Source organism: Carassius auratus, chromosome 24, assembly GCF_003368295.1.
Source record: "Carassius auratus strain Wakin chromosome 24, ASM336829v1, whole genome shotgun sequence".
Classification (NCBI taxonomy): domain Eukaryota; kingdom Metazoa; phylum Chordata; class Actinopteri; order Cypriniformes; family Cyprinidae; genus Carassius; species Carassius auratus.
Window position 1 is genome coordinate 8,926,833 of NC_039266.1, and position 20,750 is coordinate 8,947,582.

The window sequence follows — 20,750 nt, forward strand, 5'->3', positions numbered from 1 at the left end:
CTCACCGTTTCCAAAACGTCCTCTGCTCTGCTCTGTGACAGGATACACGCAGAAAGCAAAGCATCATAATTAGATTGGAATACTGTGTGAAAACTCTGGCTCGGCCTATTGCTGCTTATTGACATTGACAGCTGCCAATACAATGAGCAATGTTACCATCATCTCAGCAATGGGAATATACAGCTCTTTCAGATTTCCCGGCGGGGTGAAACTCCTCAAGGCCAGACAGGAAACTCGCGTTGGGAGGGAGAACGATAGCGTACCAAATCATAAAGCCGCTGATACATACAGACACTCTATGATATTCATGAGCTCACCGTCTGGTGCATTCACAGGTGACATGCAATAAACATGTAGACAATGCCTGTCCTTTTATTGACTGGGCTGTGACCTACAGGAAAGAGCAAAGGCTTGAGTGCTATAGTTTAACCCTGGGGAGGGTTGAACGGGGGTTAGTTTTACATCCACATCTGTCCATCTGATCGGCTCTTAAGCTCTCGGGAGTGCGCTACAGAAAGAGGGCTTAGAGCCGGATCTCCCACCAGGAAGACTTGAGTGATAGCGTGATGGCTTTTCCCAGGTAATGTGTTGAGATTTTCTCTCCCAGGTGAATTACCCAGCTTTAAACTGCTGTTTAAAATTCACCCGGGTGCTCGGAGGAGGACAATCAGTGCCTCTTGCTGGCTGATTGTGTAGAGGTGCGGAGCATTCATATTCATTTATGCAGCCAGCAGCTTCTTAGTTCTCTTCTCAGCAGATCTCCTTCTCTCTAGACCATGCACCCTTAGCTGGAAATCTCACATCTCCAACTCTAACAACCAATCCATGTCCAGAAATGATTTGGAATCTGTAACTATTATGAGAAAACCCAGCACTGTTATGTGGGCCATGCTATTGTAAGCTTTGCAAACAATGTCTGAGCGAATTGAGATTTCACGAAGAAAAATGCAGTACTAATTAATACAAACATTGATAGAAATGTGATTGCATAACATATATTATAGCAGTTATTTGAGCTGAAATCACAAGTGCTGTTAATGATTTTATGCTAACAAGAACTAGAAAATGTTTCTCAAATATTGACAAGAATATGTGTTTGCATCTTCTGCTGGAAAATCACCCAAGTGATTTAAGCACAAATGAAAACTGCACATGTAAGACTTTCCAGGAAGGAAATTGTGGCTGATTTAAATAGAAAAGCAAAAAGACTAACAACTGTGCGATTTGAAATAAGTTGGACCTTCGGTTCAGAAAAGACAATATAATCTGTGCTTCGGAGGTCAAGAGTTAATGAAACAGCCAGTTGAGTTAAGCAGTAATTCACGGAATATACTGCAGCGAGCCCAACTGCACATTCATCATCCTAATTTAATAAATGCAAGAATAATGATGAGACATTCGTCGAGGACGTTTACTTACCCAGCTCATCACATTTAAACTAAATAGTTTCAAACAGGAAATGTCAAATCATATTAGGAAAGAAAACCAACACACTACATAGAACAAAACACGGTTCTGATTACAATCATCTGAATTCAGATATAAATCCCGTTCCTCTTTTAGTGTATCTTTAATGCCATGTGGATAAACTCATGCTAATGTTTTCACATGATGCTCAAAATATTCACTGAAAGTTCTAGAAATGTACGTTTTGTCTTTTTCAGATGATCTTTTGAGGCAACTTCCCTGAATAAACGGAGAGCACAACTGAGATCTAACTGTACATAATGAGGCATTCTATATAAAAGTACAATGTGAAGAAGCCGTCTTCAGTTTCATGGCTGTCTAAATCCATGTTACATCACTGTTAAAGACAAACACCTTTAGAGAAGCGCCGCACCACTCTGCATAATTTACACGTCGCTGCAGGGAAGACTTGGAGGTGATTTCAGAAGTCTTTTACTTCAGAAGTACAAGTGTTATCTATTCAGCCATTAGACCCACAAAGATTCATCATTTTACTGTTATTACAGCAATACTGTCAAAGAAGAAATGTCTCTAGTAAAAATAAAATGATAATAATAATAAATAACAACACAGATTCGCAAAACTCAAAGATTCAGTCGTTTCAAAACATTGTGTTATTCAATCCATGTTCATTTATTCAAAAGATTGGAGTCAGAGTTTTCCCCTTTTAAAAGAAACAAATAAATGACATTTATTTCTAAATTAAATGAACTGCTTGTTCAGTAAGAATGCATTAAACTGATCCAAAGTGACAGTCAAGAAACGTATAATGTTACAAAAGATTTCTGTTTCTAATAAATGCTGTCCTTTTGAACTTTCTATTCATCAAAGAAACCTAATATATATATATATATATACCAGTTTTCAACATTCATAATGAAAAGAGTTGCTTCTTAAACAGCAGATCAACATTATAATGATTTCTGAAGGGTCATGTGTCACTGAAGACATATATCGCAGGAATAAATGACTTTTTAAAATCGATTCAAATTTAAAAAACATTTTTGATCAAACAAATGCAAATTAGAGGGTCACAAGAGACTTCTTAAAATATCTTACGAACAACAAGCTTTTGAACCATAGCTAGCTCCATATTCATACTGTATAATAACATTGGGATCTTTTGTCTATATTTCTAATGAAGTGTTTTAAATAAAGACAAACATACATGCATATTATTAAAGATAAATCAATACTTGTGTGTTCTGTGTACTGAACCTTTTTGAAGTAAAAACTAATATGTCACAAATATTTTTATGATCATATGTGGTCATTATGGGATTTTACTATGGTGTGGTAATTTACTCCTAAAATCCCAGATCAAAAGACAAATTCAAATGTTGCACTCTTCCTCTCCGGAAGATATATTTGAGGAAGAAATGGTTCAGCAGGATAGAAAACCTGACCACATCTAACACACAGCCACTGGGAAGAATAAGAAAACTTTCTATGGTGTGTCATTATTAACAAAGAATAATGAGCGGTGGTGTTGTTTGTAAATGGATGCAATACTATATGTCGAGTATGTAAATGTAACAGTTTCCCAAGGCAAAGGAGACCAAGAAACAGATGAAATAAAACATCTGAGAACCCTCTCTGCTCATAACTGCTACATTTGCAGCAATAACAATTAAAAACAATGCTCACAACACTGCCTGTTTTGCTGTGTATGGACAAATATGTGCTGTCTTTTAAAATGAAGTCAATAGACTCTTGGCTTAATATCCATCTGACAGCATTATGCTGCTGCATTATGGTTTCACAATCCCACAAGCCCACACTGCCTCACTGTGGCCGAGAACCAGCACACACACAGGTCCAGACGTCTCCGAGAGGCTTCTGAGGTGCACATCATCAGTGACAGGCTGGAAAAGGCAGAAAGCAATCATTTTATTAAGCTGAAGGGTTCACCACCTCTGTCCTAAAACACAATATGAAGAACAAAGAAGTGAAATATCAAGCATAAGCAGTGAACAATGAAGCTAGGCATTAGGACAAGGCAACAGGACAGAAGAGCCGCTGAACCCAATCAGAATCAGCGTTTCAAATGCCAAGGCAACAGGAGCCACGACCTATCACCACGTGTTACTCTTCATGACATTTCCGTGCTGTTCAGTGCAATTCACTTAGATATGGAAATGCAAGCCTGCTAATCTGATTTCAATAAATGGCATTCGAGATTTAAAGGCGTCTTCTGTACTTTCCCTGTGACCTCAAGGAGGAATCTGTGCTGCGGAGGAGAGAGACGGATCGGATAGTTGATGGGTAAGGCCTACAAACCACAATGACATGTTCTGTCTCTTAACAAACCCTGATGCCAGAGTTTGTGTACAGCTTTCTATTGCAACTTTTTTTCCATTGAATTGGTTAAATCTCCAATCAAAACCATAACTGCTCAATCAAAGACAGATTTGTTTAGCAATGGGAGAATAAAATGTTTTAGGGATGCTGTATATATCAGTACCATATCAGCTATCAGCCAACTGTACAATACTGTATATTGAATTGGATATTAGTATTTCATCTATTTTTACATTTAGACTACTTTTGCTGTCATCTAATGCTCATTTGAAGTTTGTCTTTAATAAGTGGCAATGTGGAGAAGACTTGTGTGATTTTACCTGCATTGCTGGAGAATCGAAGCTGTGCTGACATTCAGAGCAGAAGCACTCCTGCTTGTGTGACTATTCCATGTAAAATAAAAATAAAAATAAAAAATAAAAAAAATAAAACAACACTTAGAAAGGATGAGTATGTGATATTGAGGAGGAGAGATGGTACACCAATAAATACATTTTTAAATTGTGGACAAAATGATTTCTCTATCTTATTCAAAAGCGAGCACATTATGGATGTTAATCTTTGTTATAAATATTCATAAGCAATCATAAGTATGTATTTTTAAGTACTATTTTTCTGAGCTGAACTATTTTTGGTTCCTCAAAGAACCTTTCAGTAAACAGTTCCTAAAAGGGCCATTTTGAAGGATATTTTATCTAAAGAACCTTTTCTGCATTTGAAATATTGCATAGATATTGATGTCAATAATGAACCTTTATTTTTAAGAGTGCAGGGCAGGCTATAGTTAAAGCATAGGTGCAGTTGTTTGCACAATGTTAATAGTATAATTTAAATGAAGATTAATAAATGTAGATAATCACATTTATTAACACAGTATATTTTACAAGGTTTTCAGGTTTTACACGACGTTCACCCATTAAGATTTAGGCCTTTTTTTCTATTGGCTGAAAGAAATATGCTATAAATCAGAAGGTTTATAGACATAAATGTTGATCAGTGTTTATTTATCCTAACATTCATGAAGCTACTTGACTTGCTGGTAAATTACTGAATCATGTTCGCTCGTGTCATGCAGCATGATTCACACCGGGGTAATAGAAGAGCTGACTCAAGACAGACTTCGAAATATTTTGAACCTGACACTAAAAACAAAGCGCATAAATGCGTCAGGTGGGAACTTGCTGGTTATTTGAATGGAATAGCATCTACTCACAGTATGAAGTTTGTCCACAACGTTAGAAGAGGTTTTATATGTCTTACTATAAAGATGATGTTAAAGAGTTCATATGACGTTGTTAAAAAAGAGCATTATGTTGTGTATTTGATGTAATGCAATGTGTATATGTGGTTTAAGGTTCAACAACACATTATTTTCCACACAATGTACATTATTGTTGCTCCTCTAAGCCCTGACTTCTGAAACGTGTAGATTTTTACAAAGCTCATCGGTCTGAAAAGCAAGGTGTGCTCTGATTGGCCAGCTATCCAGTGCGTTGTGATTGGCCGAATACCTCAAGCGTTTGACAGAAATGTTACGCCCTAAACATACTGTGATGATATGTCCCAGAAAGACGAGATAAAACCAATAAAACCCTTACAAACCAGGCATTTGTTGCATCCATTGGGGGTAGTATTACTGATTTTTACTGTCTTTTTACACGTTGTGTTGTGTATTGTGCTTCATAAACATAAAACCATGTCTGCATTTATGATCTGAGAAATGACAAACAACAAGCGTTTCTCTACACTGCTCAGAACTGAAGTTTGAATCATCAGTGGCACATTCTTTAAATATAAAACCATACTTACAGACCGTGAGTCAGAATTATTTGTCAGAACACCAGCATTGTAGGCTAACCTCACAGGAAACAGTCCTCATCCTCTGTAAAAACTGTTCTGGCACATTGTTGATTTATCTCTCTAACTATAACAAACAGCATTCCTCAACCACAAGTGAACCTTCTCCTGATCTTGATCAGTTTTCCAGTTTAGTCATATTTCAGTTCCTCTTACGGGCTGACTTCCTGTCCAGACTTCTCTTCCTGAGAAGCACAGATGCCCCGATCTTCACAAACTTGAACAGATTTGATGTAGCCGAGGTTCCAGGATTTCCATTTTGGAAACGATTCTAAATTTTACAAATGAGATGTTACTGTTTCTGTTTCATGAGTCAATTCCAAGAATAATCAGGTAAAACTTGTTCGGTAGGTTAGACTACTGTCACTTGAGTTTAGAATCAATTATGTCATTTTTATTACAGAAGTAAATTTTTAAGCAATCTGGGTGTATTAATAGCAGGACTGTAACACTGTTTGATTCTGATTCATCAGTAGGACACCACCTCAGTTACAGTTACTGAGAAAATGCATATTGAGGACATTTTGTTTCCATTAGATAAAAAAAAGCAATTAAATTGTGATTCTGACATCACTACCGTATTTTTCTGACTATAAGTCGCACCTGAGTATAAGTCGCAACAGTCCAAAAATACGTCATGATGAGGAAAATAACATATATAAGTTGCACATATAAGTTTATTTAGAACCAAGAACCAAGAGAAAACATTACCGTCTCCAGCCGCGAGAGGGCGCTCTGTGTCTTCAGTGTAGACTACAGGAGCACTGAGCAGCATAGAGCACCCTCTGGTGGCTGGAGACGGTAATGGTTTCTTTTGGTTAATTTCTCTTGGTTAATTTCTCTCGGTTCATGTCAATTTAATTTTGATAAGTCGCGATAGTTTTGATTCTAAATAGCTAATAGCAAACACAAATGACTTGGTTGCTGATATATTATCAGAGAAAATGATTCTCAGGTCTGTAGCCTATACGTCAATCCCATCCACACATAAGAATCTGTCTGTAATATTTACAGAGTATCATTAGTGTTTCACTGGGACCTCCACCCCAGTAAAAAGGGTCTACTGACGCCCCTGGCAAGACCACCAGCCATTCACCCCTTGAGCGAATCCTCAGAGCAGCCTCTTCTCACAGGATCAGCCTGCTCAAAAATATATTCCTGTCACTTCCACCTAATGAGATTGCTAAGTGTTCTCAGTATAGAGATCAGGGTGATGTTAATGGCTCTGGGTTCTGTATATTTCAGCACTGATGTCCATTAAAGCACTTTGTGATGCAGCACACACAGTCTCTGGCTTCACATGCAGCTGTGCACACTGCTATACTGACATCACTGCGCTCTGTAAACATTGCTCATATGCTGCCTTAATTGTCATTTGTGGACAGTGTCATTGTCTGAGTCTGTTCGACGCCGGTAATAATCATTTGTCCAGTAGAGTCTTGTATTAAATGGAGACACTTTGTGAAGACACTTCTGCTGCTAGAGGAAAGAAATGATGCAATAAATTGGGAATCAAACTGAGCAAATTATCAGCCTTCGAGTACTAATGCATTGTCTTCAGATGATATCATGATTATTAAGGACGGGGTTTGTCTGTCAAAACATCTTAATGACCTTTTTATTGCTAATGAAAGAAAAGCATTTTCTGATATCAGCGCGCTCTATTTAAAGTTTCGGTTTAAATGATGTGGTCCAGAGCCGTGAGCACAGCCCAACATGCCTGGACTGATAAAAAGCTCTTGGTTATTTCATTTAGAAAACATTAATTATATACGATTTCATATATTTTAGGTTAATAATAGCATTCATTTGTTTAGCATCTATCCGTGTCTCACTGGTTTCCATTTTTTTTTTTTCTAACTTTCCAATTTAAAATCCTCACAAAAAAAAAAAAAAAAAAAAAAAAAAAAAGCTACCATGAAAAACTGCACATGTAAATGACCTGTGTTCTCTGACCTTCCTGCTTTTAAATTATAAATTTAATAAGTGCATGTATCACATTGAACCACTAGAGGACGCTGCTGCATTGCATTGATGGATAGTGTCACGTGCGCAGTGTGACATAAACCTTTGCATTGCCTTACAATCTTGAAAGTTATGATAGCCTACTTATTAACAGCTGACTAGGAAATGAGAAAAACATGATATATTGTTTTTTGTACTTGTCTTGCCTCTTGTCAGTCAATATTGTTACATTAGTTTTGGAATTTACGTTTGGAACAGAAAGGTTTGAATTAGAGATATGATGACGTGTCCATGACGTCAGTGACATTAAATCAAGCCAGGCTCTGATAACATAAACACAATGCTGGCCCATCTCAACCTTCGTTAAGGAGGCCTTTTGTGTGGAGCTTAAATAAAGCCTCTTTTGTTGGAGCAGATAAAGGTCACAAAACCTGTGATCGATCTTACATTCTAAGCGGCCGCGGCTTGTTTACAGAGATATTGTCACTGCAGGAGATATTCAATAGCTTTTGTAGATCTACAAGTATATCACACACACACACACACACATGTTTACTTAGCTATCTTAATAGGGACATTCCATAGGCGTGATGGTTTTTATGCTGTACAGACCGTATATTCTATCGCCCTACACTAACCCTACACCTAAACCTACCCCTTTTGGGAAACTTTCTGCATTTTTACAAAAAAAAAAAAAAGGAAAAAAAAAAAACTTTGTTTACTTTATTTTTATACCAGTTTTACAAATTAGGCCTTCCCCAAAGGGAGTGTTTTTGAGATTTTGTTAGGTTTTGCTCCCTTTTGGGAGCAAATTTGTCCCCAAAATATGGTTAGGTACAGTTGGTACACACACACATTCACACATAGGCATAATTGTTTTAAAAGAGTGTGTTTGTTTTATACTGAATCATATTTTTTGTTTTATGTAACCCAGCATAACTCACAGAATTTTAACAGTGTATTACTGTTCTTAATTACAATTGCTTAACTGTAAACATCATCATTGTGCATGCTTAGCAATAGCAATATTTAAGCAATGGTCCATATTCCCAGTATGCCTTCTTAAGCGCTATTATCTCTATCAATCCCATCTCCAGTGAATGAATTTCTAAGGACTCTAAATTATTAACATACATATATATTTCAAAATTATCAATTCTTTTATGCCAACAATCATTAGGATATTAAGTAAAGATCATGTTCCATGAAGATATTTTATACATTTCCTACCGTAGATATATCAAAACTTCATTTTTGATTAGTAATATGCATTGTTAAGAATTCATTTGGACAACTTCAAAGTTTTTTTTTTTGCACCCTTAGATTGCAGATTTTCAAATAGTTGTATATCAGCCAAATATTGTCTGATGCTAATAAACCATACATCAATGGAAAGCTTATTTATCATCTATTAGATCTCAATTTCGAAGAATTGACACTTAAGGCTGGTTTTGTGGTCCATGGTCACATATATCAGTGGCAAGGAGTGATTTCTTTAACCTGGTATGCTAATAAACTCCATGTCAGGTGTCGATTTTAAAAGTAGGGCTGTTCCAGGAATAGGCATTAGGTGGCAGTGCCTTCCAACATGACTACACACACATAAAGAACAATTTTTTTTTCTTATGGTGATAAAAATAAATAAATAAAATAAATCACCACAAGGTCAAAAATGACTTTTATTTCTATTCTTGTGGGACATTTGGTCCCCATAATGTAGGGAATACCCGGCGTGCGCACACACACACACACACACACACACACACACACACACACAGACACACACACACACACAATTTGTCAAGCATGGGGAAAACAAATGGTGAAAATCCATCTTTTCACACTGAGGACATTTGAGGGACTCAAACACAACTATTAAAAAAGGTTCAAACATTCACTGATGCTCCAGAAGGAAACAAGATGCACTGGAAAGGGGTCAGTATGCAAAAGATGCTGGAAACTGATGAATCTGCAGGACCTGGATGCATCTTCTGAAGAACTGTGTCAAGTTTAACTGTTCAGAACAAACAAGGTACTCGTGAACAACCATCACAAAACAAACAAACAAAAAAGTTGTGGATCAACCAGTTAACCACACACAGTAATAAGAACCCAGGATTCCCAAACTTTTGTTTTGTTTTGTCTTGTGGACTATATGTAAACACATTTTATGTAAAATATCAAGACAGTACTAAATAAAAAATAGTGTGTGTTGTACATGTACTTGAGCAGTATTAAATAAACATACTGTAACTGCCATGTTAGAAGCAGCTTCTATACCATCTTTGCAATGATGTTGGATAAATAAATAAATAAATACATATTGATAACAGTCAATAATATTATGACTGATTGATTGATTGATTGAAGTAACTTGTGAACTTTAAGTATTTTACATTCCTTATTTTTTTCCATTAAAACTTATGTTAAATTTGAATATGATCAATCAAAAATCTGACTAACAACAACAACAATAATAATCATAATATTATTGCTCTTTTACAGGGCTCAAATAACTTTACAATCAACAAACATAAAATACATAAAAGAACAAGACAAACACAATAAACAATTCAGAATATACTTTATTCTCCACAAACAATCATGAAATTGTTTCATATGCCGGAGTTTAGCAAATTTATAGACTATATCTGAAAATTAACCATGGTTGTTATCGTAGAAAAAGGTTTTTTTTTTTTTTTTTTTTTTTTTTTGCCATATCGTATACCATTTGTCTAAGCATAGGTTTATTACAAATACCATGGTTAAACTATGGTTAGTGTTTAATTATTACTTTGCATGCAGTATATAAACCTACAAAATACAAACATAATATGTGGTTATTCAACACCATGATGCTGAATACAGGGTATTGTACATTATATATATATATATATACTTTTTTTTTTTTTTAATGAAAACAACTCAAACAGAAAGGTTCCATTGATTGACTAATGTGTAACCAGTTTAACGTGCACAGCCAATAAAAATAGAAATATGCCAGACAAAATCTATCAGTCACTTGGCATCCATATCGTATTCATATTTCATTGTCGTCCAAACAGATGTATCGTGCGGAATGACGTCAGGCGCTGAACCGGAAGCTGTTCCGCGGTCTGTGTGTTTGTGTGAGTGAGCTCGGTGATACACTGACAGCTGAGCGATACGATGTAACAGCGACGCGGGAATGGAATAACCTACCGATACACACGAGCACGAGAGCAGGCGTCGTGGATTAGGCTTGGTGTTGATTTGCTGAGGGCAGTCGTGATTGTAACCCGCTGATGTCGTTAGACGAGCGTTTCTCACGGGAGTGATCTTCTCGCAGATCGCAGCCCGGGTTTCATCCCGTCATCCGCAGCTGTAACGCCCATCTTCTGCGACGGGGCTCCGTCGATCAGTGCCGCTCGTTGATCCGCACACACCGGGACTCATGGGGAACAGCACGTCCTGCTGCGTGTCGTCCAGCCCGAAGCTCCGGAGGAATGCGCACTCGAGGCTGGAGCCGTACCGGCCCGAACCGGAGCTGAGCCGCGAGGACACGGGCTGCAACCTGCAGCACATCAGCGACAGAGAGAACATCGACGGTGCGTGTGACTCCGTTATTACTGATTTGTGTTCATTAACCACCCGTGAGAGCGAATAACGGCTCTCTCAACAGACAACTCCTCGTGACGGATCTGTATTTAAAGTAGCCACGGTGCTTTCTAGATAGTTTACCACGGTAAAACTACAGTATTAGTAAAGTACCACGTAAACTCCATCATTCCTACAGTATGGTATTACCCCACTGTACCACGATAACGCTCTTCCGTTTATCACACATTGCTATATTAATATCTCTATAAAAATGACCATAGTTACTGCAGTAAAACTCGCTTAATCTGGGTTTTAACCATTATTGTCACGTTTTGTATGATATTCAATGCTACTACCATGTAATAATAATAATGCATTTTTTATCCTATTCATATACTTTGAACTTCTAGATATTTTTCAAAGAGTGATATAATATATTCCCATGGTAGAGTACCGTGGTATTATCATAGTAGAATATTATAGGCCTAGTGCTTCTTTGTGGTTTGTTTTACTCATATATCATTGACCGTACCACCAAAATGCAATATTTGGACATTCATTTTTGATAGTACTGATGATTTTTTTAGTACCATGTAAATGTCTTGGTTGGTCGAAGTACCGTGGTATTACCCCACTGTGCCATTATAATGCTCTTACTTTTTTGTAAGATAATGCAATTTTTTGACATGCACTGTTAATAATACCATGGTATTTTTGGACAACCATGTTAATGTTGTGGCACTCGAGTATGGTTAATACTATGGTATATATTTAAGGATCATGGTTTTACCATAGTACCACCGTAATTCTGACTTTGGTGTTACATTGATTCCTATTGTAGATTTCTAGCCGAATGATTTTGTGCGTGATCGTTACTACAGATAGAGTTGACATGTATCAGTTTTCTGAATCTGGCAGTAGTCTGGTCTGTGGTGGTCAGTTAATGGACATCTGTTGAAGTGGAGAGAGGATCCAGCTATGTTCTAATGTAATTTAACATCTAGCAGAAGATTGAGGCTAATGAGAGTGTCCTGTGACAGCAGGCAGAGCTCATGTACAGTACTGATCCAGGACCAGTTATGCTCACTATCACATTATATTCTTCGAAATGTAAAATCAATAACCAACATATGATCCTACTGAAGGTTGGTGCCATGAAATGTCTTTATATGTTGGTTGGTTCACATGCATTTCGTGACACTGCCATCATTTAGTAAAGGGTGATTAATGCTCAATTCATGCATTTTAATCAAGCTGATGCTACTTCTTGATAGAACTCATGGGTATTTACTTCAGACATTTTAAAACTTGTGGGTAATGTCTGTAGTAGACCTATTATAAGCTATGATATATTGTATACCTGTTATTACTTTCACCATCATTTTACATGATTTATTTTATTTTATTTACATTTTAGTTTAGCAATTTTGTTGTTTTTGTCATTTTTATTATTGTTATATTTTTTTTTAAAGTAGTGTCTATGCATTTTTTAACATTACTTTTTATTTCAGATTCAGTTTAAGTTATTTTAGCATTTCAAGTTAAACTAAATTAAAATTTAGTAACAAATTTAGACATATTTCCTTTGCGGTTGCCTGAAATAAAATAAGTTTATTTGTTTTGTTTTATTTTCAAGTAACATGTTAATGTTTTTAGATTTTAATTTTAGCTGAATGTAACAGCCCTGTTTAACTCCATTTTTTGTTATATAAAAATAATTAAAAACATCTTTATTCAGTATCAGCAATTACAAATGTCTGCCCATGTGCGCCCTTCTAAATTAGTCTCAGGTACACTTCTGAGGATGATTTAAAGTTTGTTTAAAGAAGCATTAGTACATCCCTAAATACACTGACATCCAAGTCCTTTTATTGCACACACCCATGTTACGGTGCACATTGAGGAAGTCCCATACTTTATCACAGCTAGCCCACCCTTGGCAGCTGAGCTCTGCTGTGTTTTGGGGTCGGGGTCAGTCTGTGCCAGTCTCCTGTGATGGGAGAGGAGCTGTACTGTGATTAACACTGTCCATTGTGATTCAGACAGCTGCTGTGTGAATCCGCTTTATCCCACAGAATAAATCAGTGCTCTAGTTCTCATTCTCTCATTCATGAAAAGCTGCTTCATGTTATTGTAGCTGCAACATAACGCAATGTTTTTATCATGTTATTGCATTGCTTATATGTCTTTGCATTGAACCTTAGTGAATTATTCCGTGTTACCAAGCTCTTTTAACAGCATTTTATAACATAATATTGAGAAACACTTACAAAAAAAACAAAAAAAAAACACGGAGGTTGGTTACAGTGAGGCTTTTACAGTCAAGTGAATGGAGCCAGTTTGTTAAAGGAGTCATATGATGCTTTTTTTTTTAAAGATTATTTATTTTGTGTATTTGGTGTAACATAATATGTTGACATGCTTTAATGTTCAAAAAACACATTATTTTTCAAATACTGTACATTATTGTAGGTCCTTTAAGCCCTGGATAGATAACCAGATAACCAGCTTGTTAGAAGTGAGTAGGGCTGTCCCTTTTGTGAAAAAAATCATTTTAGATTTTTAAGACATAAGTGTTCATTGAATCGATTGTAAAATCTATTTTCCATGTCAAAAAAAAAAGACGTTTCATTTTTCAACGTCAAATAACGGAAGAACGTAAAGAGAGCGCTGGAAACGCACAAGTCAGCAATATTTCTTATTTATTGGCATGAAGTTTCGTGCAGAATAAAAAACAGCAACAGGAGTGCAACATTCTCGAAAAAATATATATGCAGATGGGACGGCTGCCATAACAAAAGAAAAACATCACTGCAGGCTTCAACCCGGCTGCATTTATGATTTAGGCAATTCAAAACTCTCCAAGATTATTTTCAATCCATTTCAAACAACTGATCAAAAAGAAAACGCGCTCTGACCGCACTGATGTCCCAGCGACACTCAGGTACAGCTGCGCAAAGTGAGAGTATTACTGCCAATTTTCCACCACAAAAGCCGGTCGCTGTCAGCTTGCAGTGGTCCTTTTCATAACTCAGAATCTCCTGTGACCTAGATGCGCGAATGAGGCGAATTCACATCTACTGCGCCGCGAGACCTCCAGACGAGACCGAGACCTTACATTGACTTAACATTGAAATCATTCGCGCTTGGTGTGAACTAGGGCTGCACGACATTGGGAAAAAATGACATTGTGATATTTTATTTTTCTGCGATATATATTGCGATATTTTTTCTTACAAACACAAATTGGGTGAGCACACTTACATTCTCATTTTAAATGATTTAAACATCGACACCATCGTGTCAATTGATTAATATTCACGAGGGAGAGAGAGCAAGAGAGCGCTCCTGTTGTTTGAAAATGGCTCGCTCTCTCTCGGTCTCTCTCTCTCTCTCGCTCTCTCAATTCAATTCATATTGCTTTATTGGCATGACATACAAAGGTACATATTGCCAAAGTATTGTAGATAGCAGAATAGAAACAAACAAAACTAAAATGCATATATTCATAAGAAAAAAAATTACATGCAAAATAAATCCATATACATTTCTGTAAACATTGATGGTACTTCTAATGTTCAGAGAGTCTGTCTCTACCTGTCACTCTTGCGCGCTCTCGTTCTCCCTGTCTCTCTCGCGTGCGCTTTCTCTCTCTCTCTCTCTCTCTCGCGCGCTCTCTCTGTCTCTCTTGCGCTCCCTCTCTCTCTTTGCCCTGTTAAACTTGCATGTGGTTTTCAGTCCTGTCAATGATAAACTTTCACTCTATGATGGTTTAGCTGTGCAATTAATCCGCAAATCACATTGGTCAAGGGGCCGGGGAGCAGCTGGCCCGTACAGTTAATGAATAACGGATCAATTACGACAGCCTACATCGCACATCCTGCTATGTGACTATCGTGGATTCGTACATCGCGATATCGATGATTAAACGACACATCGTGCAGCCCTAGTGTGAACGCAGAGAGGTCGCTTTGGACGTCACTGGGTCTTATAGGCGCGTAAAATTGCTGGTATTTTCTGTCTAGCTTTCGCAAGGCATACTGCACTTTGGGAATTCTTTATTTTCTTTTTCTGCTTGTTTGTGAGTTTTGTTACATCTGTTTTTTTAATTGTTTAATTATTTTAAAATAATAGTGTACATATTTGGTTAAAATTGATTCCCTATTTTAATTTTTCGAAACTTTTTTGGTTGGTCCGATTGATTGTGCAATCGATTTTCTAACTAAAAGTGACAACCCTAGAAGTGAGTTCCGTGCATGAACTGTGTTCCCATTGATATGCTCCCTACTCCCTGAGCAGGGGAAATCTGTTGAAGTTTACCTAACTTCAGAACATTCATTCAGGGATTTACACTGCACAACGTCTTCACACACAGACAAATGTGACATCATATACCTCTGTAAATAAATACAATTTGAATTCACGTCTCGCACACTTCAGTGCAATTTGAATGGAACATATGCGCTCATCTCGGAATCATGATGGAATATCCTGCGATGTCCACTGTCTGAATAGAACAGAAGTCTGAAGCGATAAGGAAAATTAACAAAATGTGCAGAGCAGGGAGGCGCAAGGACTGAAAATGAGAACTGCTGCATTAAACTATTGTATGACTTCAGAAGTAACACTGAATAATTTGCACAATATAAATAAATAAAAAATACTATTATTTCTTCTTTGACCGATACCGGATCGGAGAAAAATGGCAGTATCGGAGCCGATACCTGATTTGAATATCGGTTTGGCGCATCCCTAAGAACAAGTTACAGTGTTGGTATTATAATCAGGTTATTTAATTCACTGGCCTCTGGTCACCCAACATGGTTCACGAGCTACACAATATAAATGTCCTTGGTTTACACATTGATTTCCAAATGCTTTTACTCATTCATATGATTATGTACAACATCTATTCTGTTGCCACACCAGTCCTGCAGTGCAATGTGACTCTAGCATGATTGAGAGTGCAGCACAGTAGGGCATTTGTTTGTGAGTACACTGCCTTAGGCTTGTGTTTAGAACTATGACCCTCCGAATGTGTGACTTGAAGTCAGACATTAGAACTGCTGACTTTCAACCCCGAAGCGTCTGTCCAGAAATCCCCTCATCTCACTTTCCCCAAGTCACCCCAGTGAATCATTTAACATCTGCCTCCATCATCTTCTCACATCTTCTTCTTCATTAGTCTTGTTTTCTTTTAAACCAGTGAGAACATACTTCAGGAATACTGCTCCATTCACTATTCAGCTACAGTATGTACTCCAGAGGCTCTCCTTTTATTATGCTGCTACATAGGAGTCAGAATCCGCTAAGGGTAATAATGTAACAAAACAAGTAAATTATTTTAGGGGAAAATTAAACACAACTTCATCTTTAATTTGTCTTATCCAACTACATTTTATCAAAATCACCTGTCAAGTTCCAAAATTTATGCTAATATACTCTGAATTAATTGGATTACAGGAGCTCATCTCAAGATCACTCATTTTAACAGTTCATCTTTTGATAATATGCAAATCACGAACAACAGAATCAGAATGTGTAGTTTGTGCATAAAAATGTCAGTCATAAACAACACATATAGAATGATGTTAATTAACCCAGAAAAGTTAGTTTAACTGGATTGGCATTTATTAACTTTACCATGCAGTGTGAAGTATTTCACTGTGTGTCCTGATCATTCTGATTTAATTTCAGCAGGTGAAGAACAAATATATACTCTTGTGCTTTATGTATTATGCACATTATCATGATTAATTTTTCTGCACTCGAGTGGTGTGAGTCTTACCTCTCAGATAGGTCCTTCAAGGTATCTTGGAGTGGTGAGGTGTCCAAGTCGCTACATCTAACTACTGGGGTGCCTCAGGGCTCAGTTCTTGGACCAATTCTCTTCTCTGTCTACATGGCATCACTAGGTTCTGTCATTCAGAAACATGTCTTTCCATATTACTGCTATGTTGATGACACTCAACTCTACCTCTCATTCCATGCTTATGATCCGATGATAGCTGCTCGCATCTCATCTTGTCTAACAGACATTTCTTGCTGGATGAAGGACCATCACCTTCAACTCAGCCTTGCCAATACAGAACTGCTTGTAACCCAAACACATAGTTTCATCACAATTTCACCATCTAGTTAGACACATCAGTCATAACTCCTTCAAAAGCAGCCAGAAACCTTGGAGTTGTGATTGATGATCAGTTGACTTTGGCAGACCAATTGTGCTAAAACTGCCCAGTCCTGCTGATTTGCTTTATTCAACTTCAAGAAGTTTAGTTAAGTTTACTCAAGCTCTTGTTCTATCCAGGCTGGACTATTGCAATGCTGTCTTGGCAGGTCTTCCAGCCAGTTCTATCAAACCTTAATAATTAATCCAGAACGCGGCAGCAAGATTTATTTTTAACGAGCCGAAAATAATGCACATCACACCTCTTTTTATAATTTGCACTGGCACCAATAGCTGCTCGCATAAAATTCAAGGCATTAATGTTTGCCTACAAAACCACCACTGGCTCTGCACCCATTTACCTTAATTTGTTACTTTAGACTTATGTGCTCTCTAGAAGCTTATGTTCTGCAGGTGAGCATCGCTTGATTGTGCCATCCCAAAGAGGCTAGTGGTCGACCAATATAGATTTTTTTCACAGCCGTTGCTAATGCTGATATCTTGGAGCAGGGGGGTCTGATAGCCAAAATAAAGCTGATATAATTTATTATAATTAAGATGAAAAAATATTTTTACAAATTGTGACTTTGGATAAAAGCGTCTCCAAAATGACTAAATGTAATTATTTAATAGACAGCATGTTGAAGCTACTATTGGTCAAAATAGTGAAAATATCCGATAGTGTGTTTTCCAGGTAATGTGTCTACTCTCTAGACCTCTGCTCTCATAAATATTAACACATTCCGCCTGTTATTTTTTGACAAACATTCATTTTGTGATATTCAAATGATGTAAATGTGGAAACTTTTGGATCGTAAGGTAATCATTACCTTTTTCTTAGCCAGCAAGTATTTAGTGAAGTGACTGATACCCATGAATGTGTTATGTCAATGATTTTAGTTCTAATATTCCAACCGAAAGCCAGCCTAAGGTTTTGACTGATGTGATAAGGGGGTGGAAATGTGTTTGATTTTTTTTTTTTTTTTTTTTTTTTGCTTATTTTGCAAAATTGACATTTTTTTCATGGCTTAAATACATTACTTTTTTTACTCAGAGACTGACAGAAACTGCTTGTCAAGGAATGTTACATTTAACAGAAAAGTTGTGGTTTTAAAGCACAATTTTTTTTTTATTGTCTCCTATCACACAAATCTTGTATTTAAACACATGAAAATGCAGATCCTTTTGTAAATAATAGTAACAAGCCACTTTTTAAAACTTTTGTTTCATTATTACCCCTAAAGAGATTTGTGACTCATATACTGATGCCAAAATAACTGAAAGGATATCAACATAAAAATACACAACTCCAGAAGGTGACAACAGATAAGTGACAAACATATTCTATTTGAAGATTCCATTCTAATTCATCTGATGTCACATGATGGCAGTGAACTCAAACAAGACTAATTTTAGCCAACATTCAGGACTCATATTTGCACTGGCAGTAATTATAGGAAGATTTGTGTTAATTCCTGCTATTGCAACAGAGCACAGATCTGGAGATTAGTAGTCATTTAAAATCCTTCTGAAATAATACAGAGACGCTGGCAGTTTGGGATGCATTGTATGGGAAGATGGACGCAATGGATGTGCTAAGTGCAAAATATACTTCAGTTTTGTTTTAAAATCATATGGGCATTTAAACCTTTTTAAAGCATGTAAAATCCCATTTGCCAGTGACTACTATGTACGTTTGTGATGACAAACATATCTAGTTTATTGAAAATAGACCATTTGAAAGAACGTTATATTGTTATTGTGGGCACTTCTAAATACCGTGAATAATTATACTTTATAAATTATTCAGAATTTGGGATGCATTTTAAGAATACTTTTCCCATCAACTGGTGAGAATGCACAACACTGCTGTATGCAGCTTTAAAGACACGTGTGCGCTCTGATGTTAACAAGCACGCAAAGCACATGACAAACACGTGAGAGATGCACTGAATGAAAGCACATTCACTCTCTTGACAGCAGATGGCACTAAACTGCAGAAAATGCAGCCGTTATCCTGGAAACCCCATAAATATCGCAGCTGTCCTACTTTCTAAAATGCATTTAAATAGCCATTAAGATTTGTGGATTTGCTGTGTTGTTCATCACAGCGCCAAATACTTAAATATTTAGACTTAATAGGCTATTCATTTTCAAACAATTTTTTCTTCATGTTAATCTGGACTACAACATGCCCTAGATATTGTTTGAAAGTGTTTTGATTCTTTATTGTTCGTTCACACTTTATATTAGGGCTTTATTAGTGAACATTAGTTAATTCATTAGTTAACATAAACTGCGAATGAAAAATACTTCTGAACATTCATTAATCTTAGTTATTCCAATATTTAATAACATGTTGATAAAATTGAAAATTGCAACTAGGTCTGCACGATATTGGGAAAAAACGACATTGCGATATTTTATTTTTCTGCGATATATATTGCGATATTTTTTCTTACAAACAAAAATGGGGTGAGCACACTTACATTCTCATTTTAAATGATTTAAACATCGACACCATTGTGTCAATTGATTAACATGCGCAAGGGAGAGAGAGCAGGCCAGCGCTTGTGTTGTTTGAAGATGGCTCGCTCTGTCTCTGTCTCTCTCGCGCGCGCACGCTCGCTCTCTCTCTCTCTCTCTCTCTCTCTCTGTCTCTCTCTCGCGCGCGCTCTCTCTCTGTCTCTCTCGCACGCTCTCTCAAAGTCACTCTCGCGAGCGCTCTCTCAGTCTCTCTCGCGCGCTCTCTCTCAGTCTCTCTCGCGCGCTCTTTCTCTTGCATGTGGTTTTCAGTCCTGTCAATTAATCCACGATTCACATTCGTCAAGGGCCGGGGAGCAGCTGGCCCGTACAGTTAATGAATAACGGATCAACTACGACAGCCTACATCGCACATCCTGCGATGTGACTATCGTGGATTCGTACATCGCGATATCAATGCTTAAACGACACATCGTACAGCCCTAATAGGTAGATATGGGAAGGTCTAAACATGGACTAAACATGAGATAACGTGTACGTGTTCTTTGAATGAACACAAAACGACAAACTTTGATGTTTATGGAAACTCACCTCATAAGAAACAAAAGTATTCTTGCAGATCTCGATGCCTTCAATGAAATAAGTCGTTCGGGCACACTTTCTCTTTGTCGGGGTCTTCTTTGTGGATGTAACCATCTCTGAAGTTTGCACTGTGCATCTGTTTGCCTCTAAATGTTACGGATTTTCCCCATTTCTCTGTCTTTCTCCCCATCAAATGTTACTATCGATATAGCCTCTGATATCTTACGGTCCAACTCGTCTGACGCCAGTCCAATACATTCTCCCTCGTCATCATCTTCGCTCAGTTGTAGATTAGGGATATTATACAGTCTTATTATGCCGCTTTCATCGTCGCTCAGATCGTCTT

The 20,750-nt window shown here is 37.2% G+C and overlaps 1 protein-coding gene across 4 annotated transcripts in view; it reads left to right on the forward strand.

Annotated features, from left to right (window-relative positions):
• The first annotated feature begins 10,639 nt into the window (after positions 1–10,639).
• Positions 10,640–20,750, forward strand: part of LOC113042239 (cyclin-Y-like) — a 55,542-nt gene continuing 45,431 nt past the window's right edge. The window contains exon 1 of one of the 4 annotated variants that reach the window (XM_026200906.1): positions 10,640–11,177. In XM_026200906.1, the coding sequence (XP_026056691.1) occupies positions 11,024–11,177 (154 nt within the window). In that variant the 5' untranslated portion in view covers positions 10,640–11,023. The remainder of the gene's footprint in view (positions 11,178–20,750) is intronic. The other 3 variants (XM_026200907.1, XM_026200908.1, XM_026200909.1) reach the window with 3 other exon arrangements.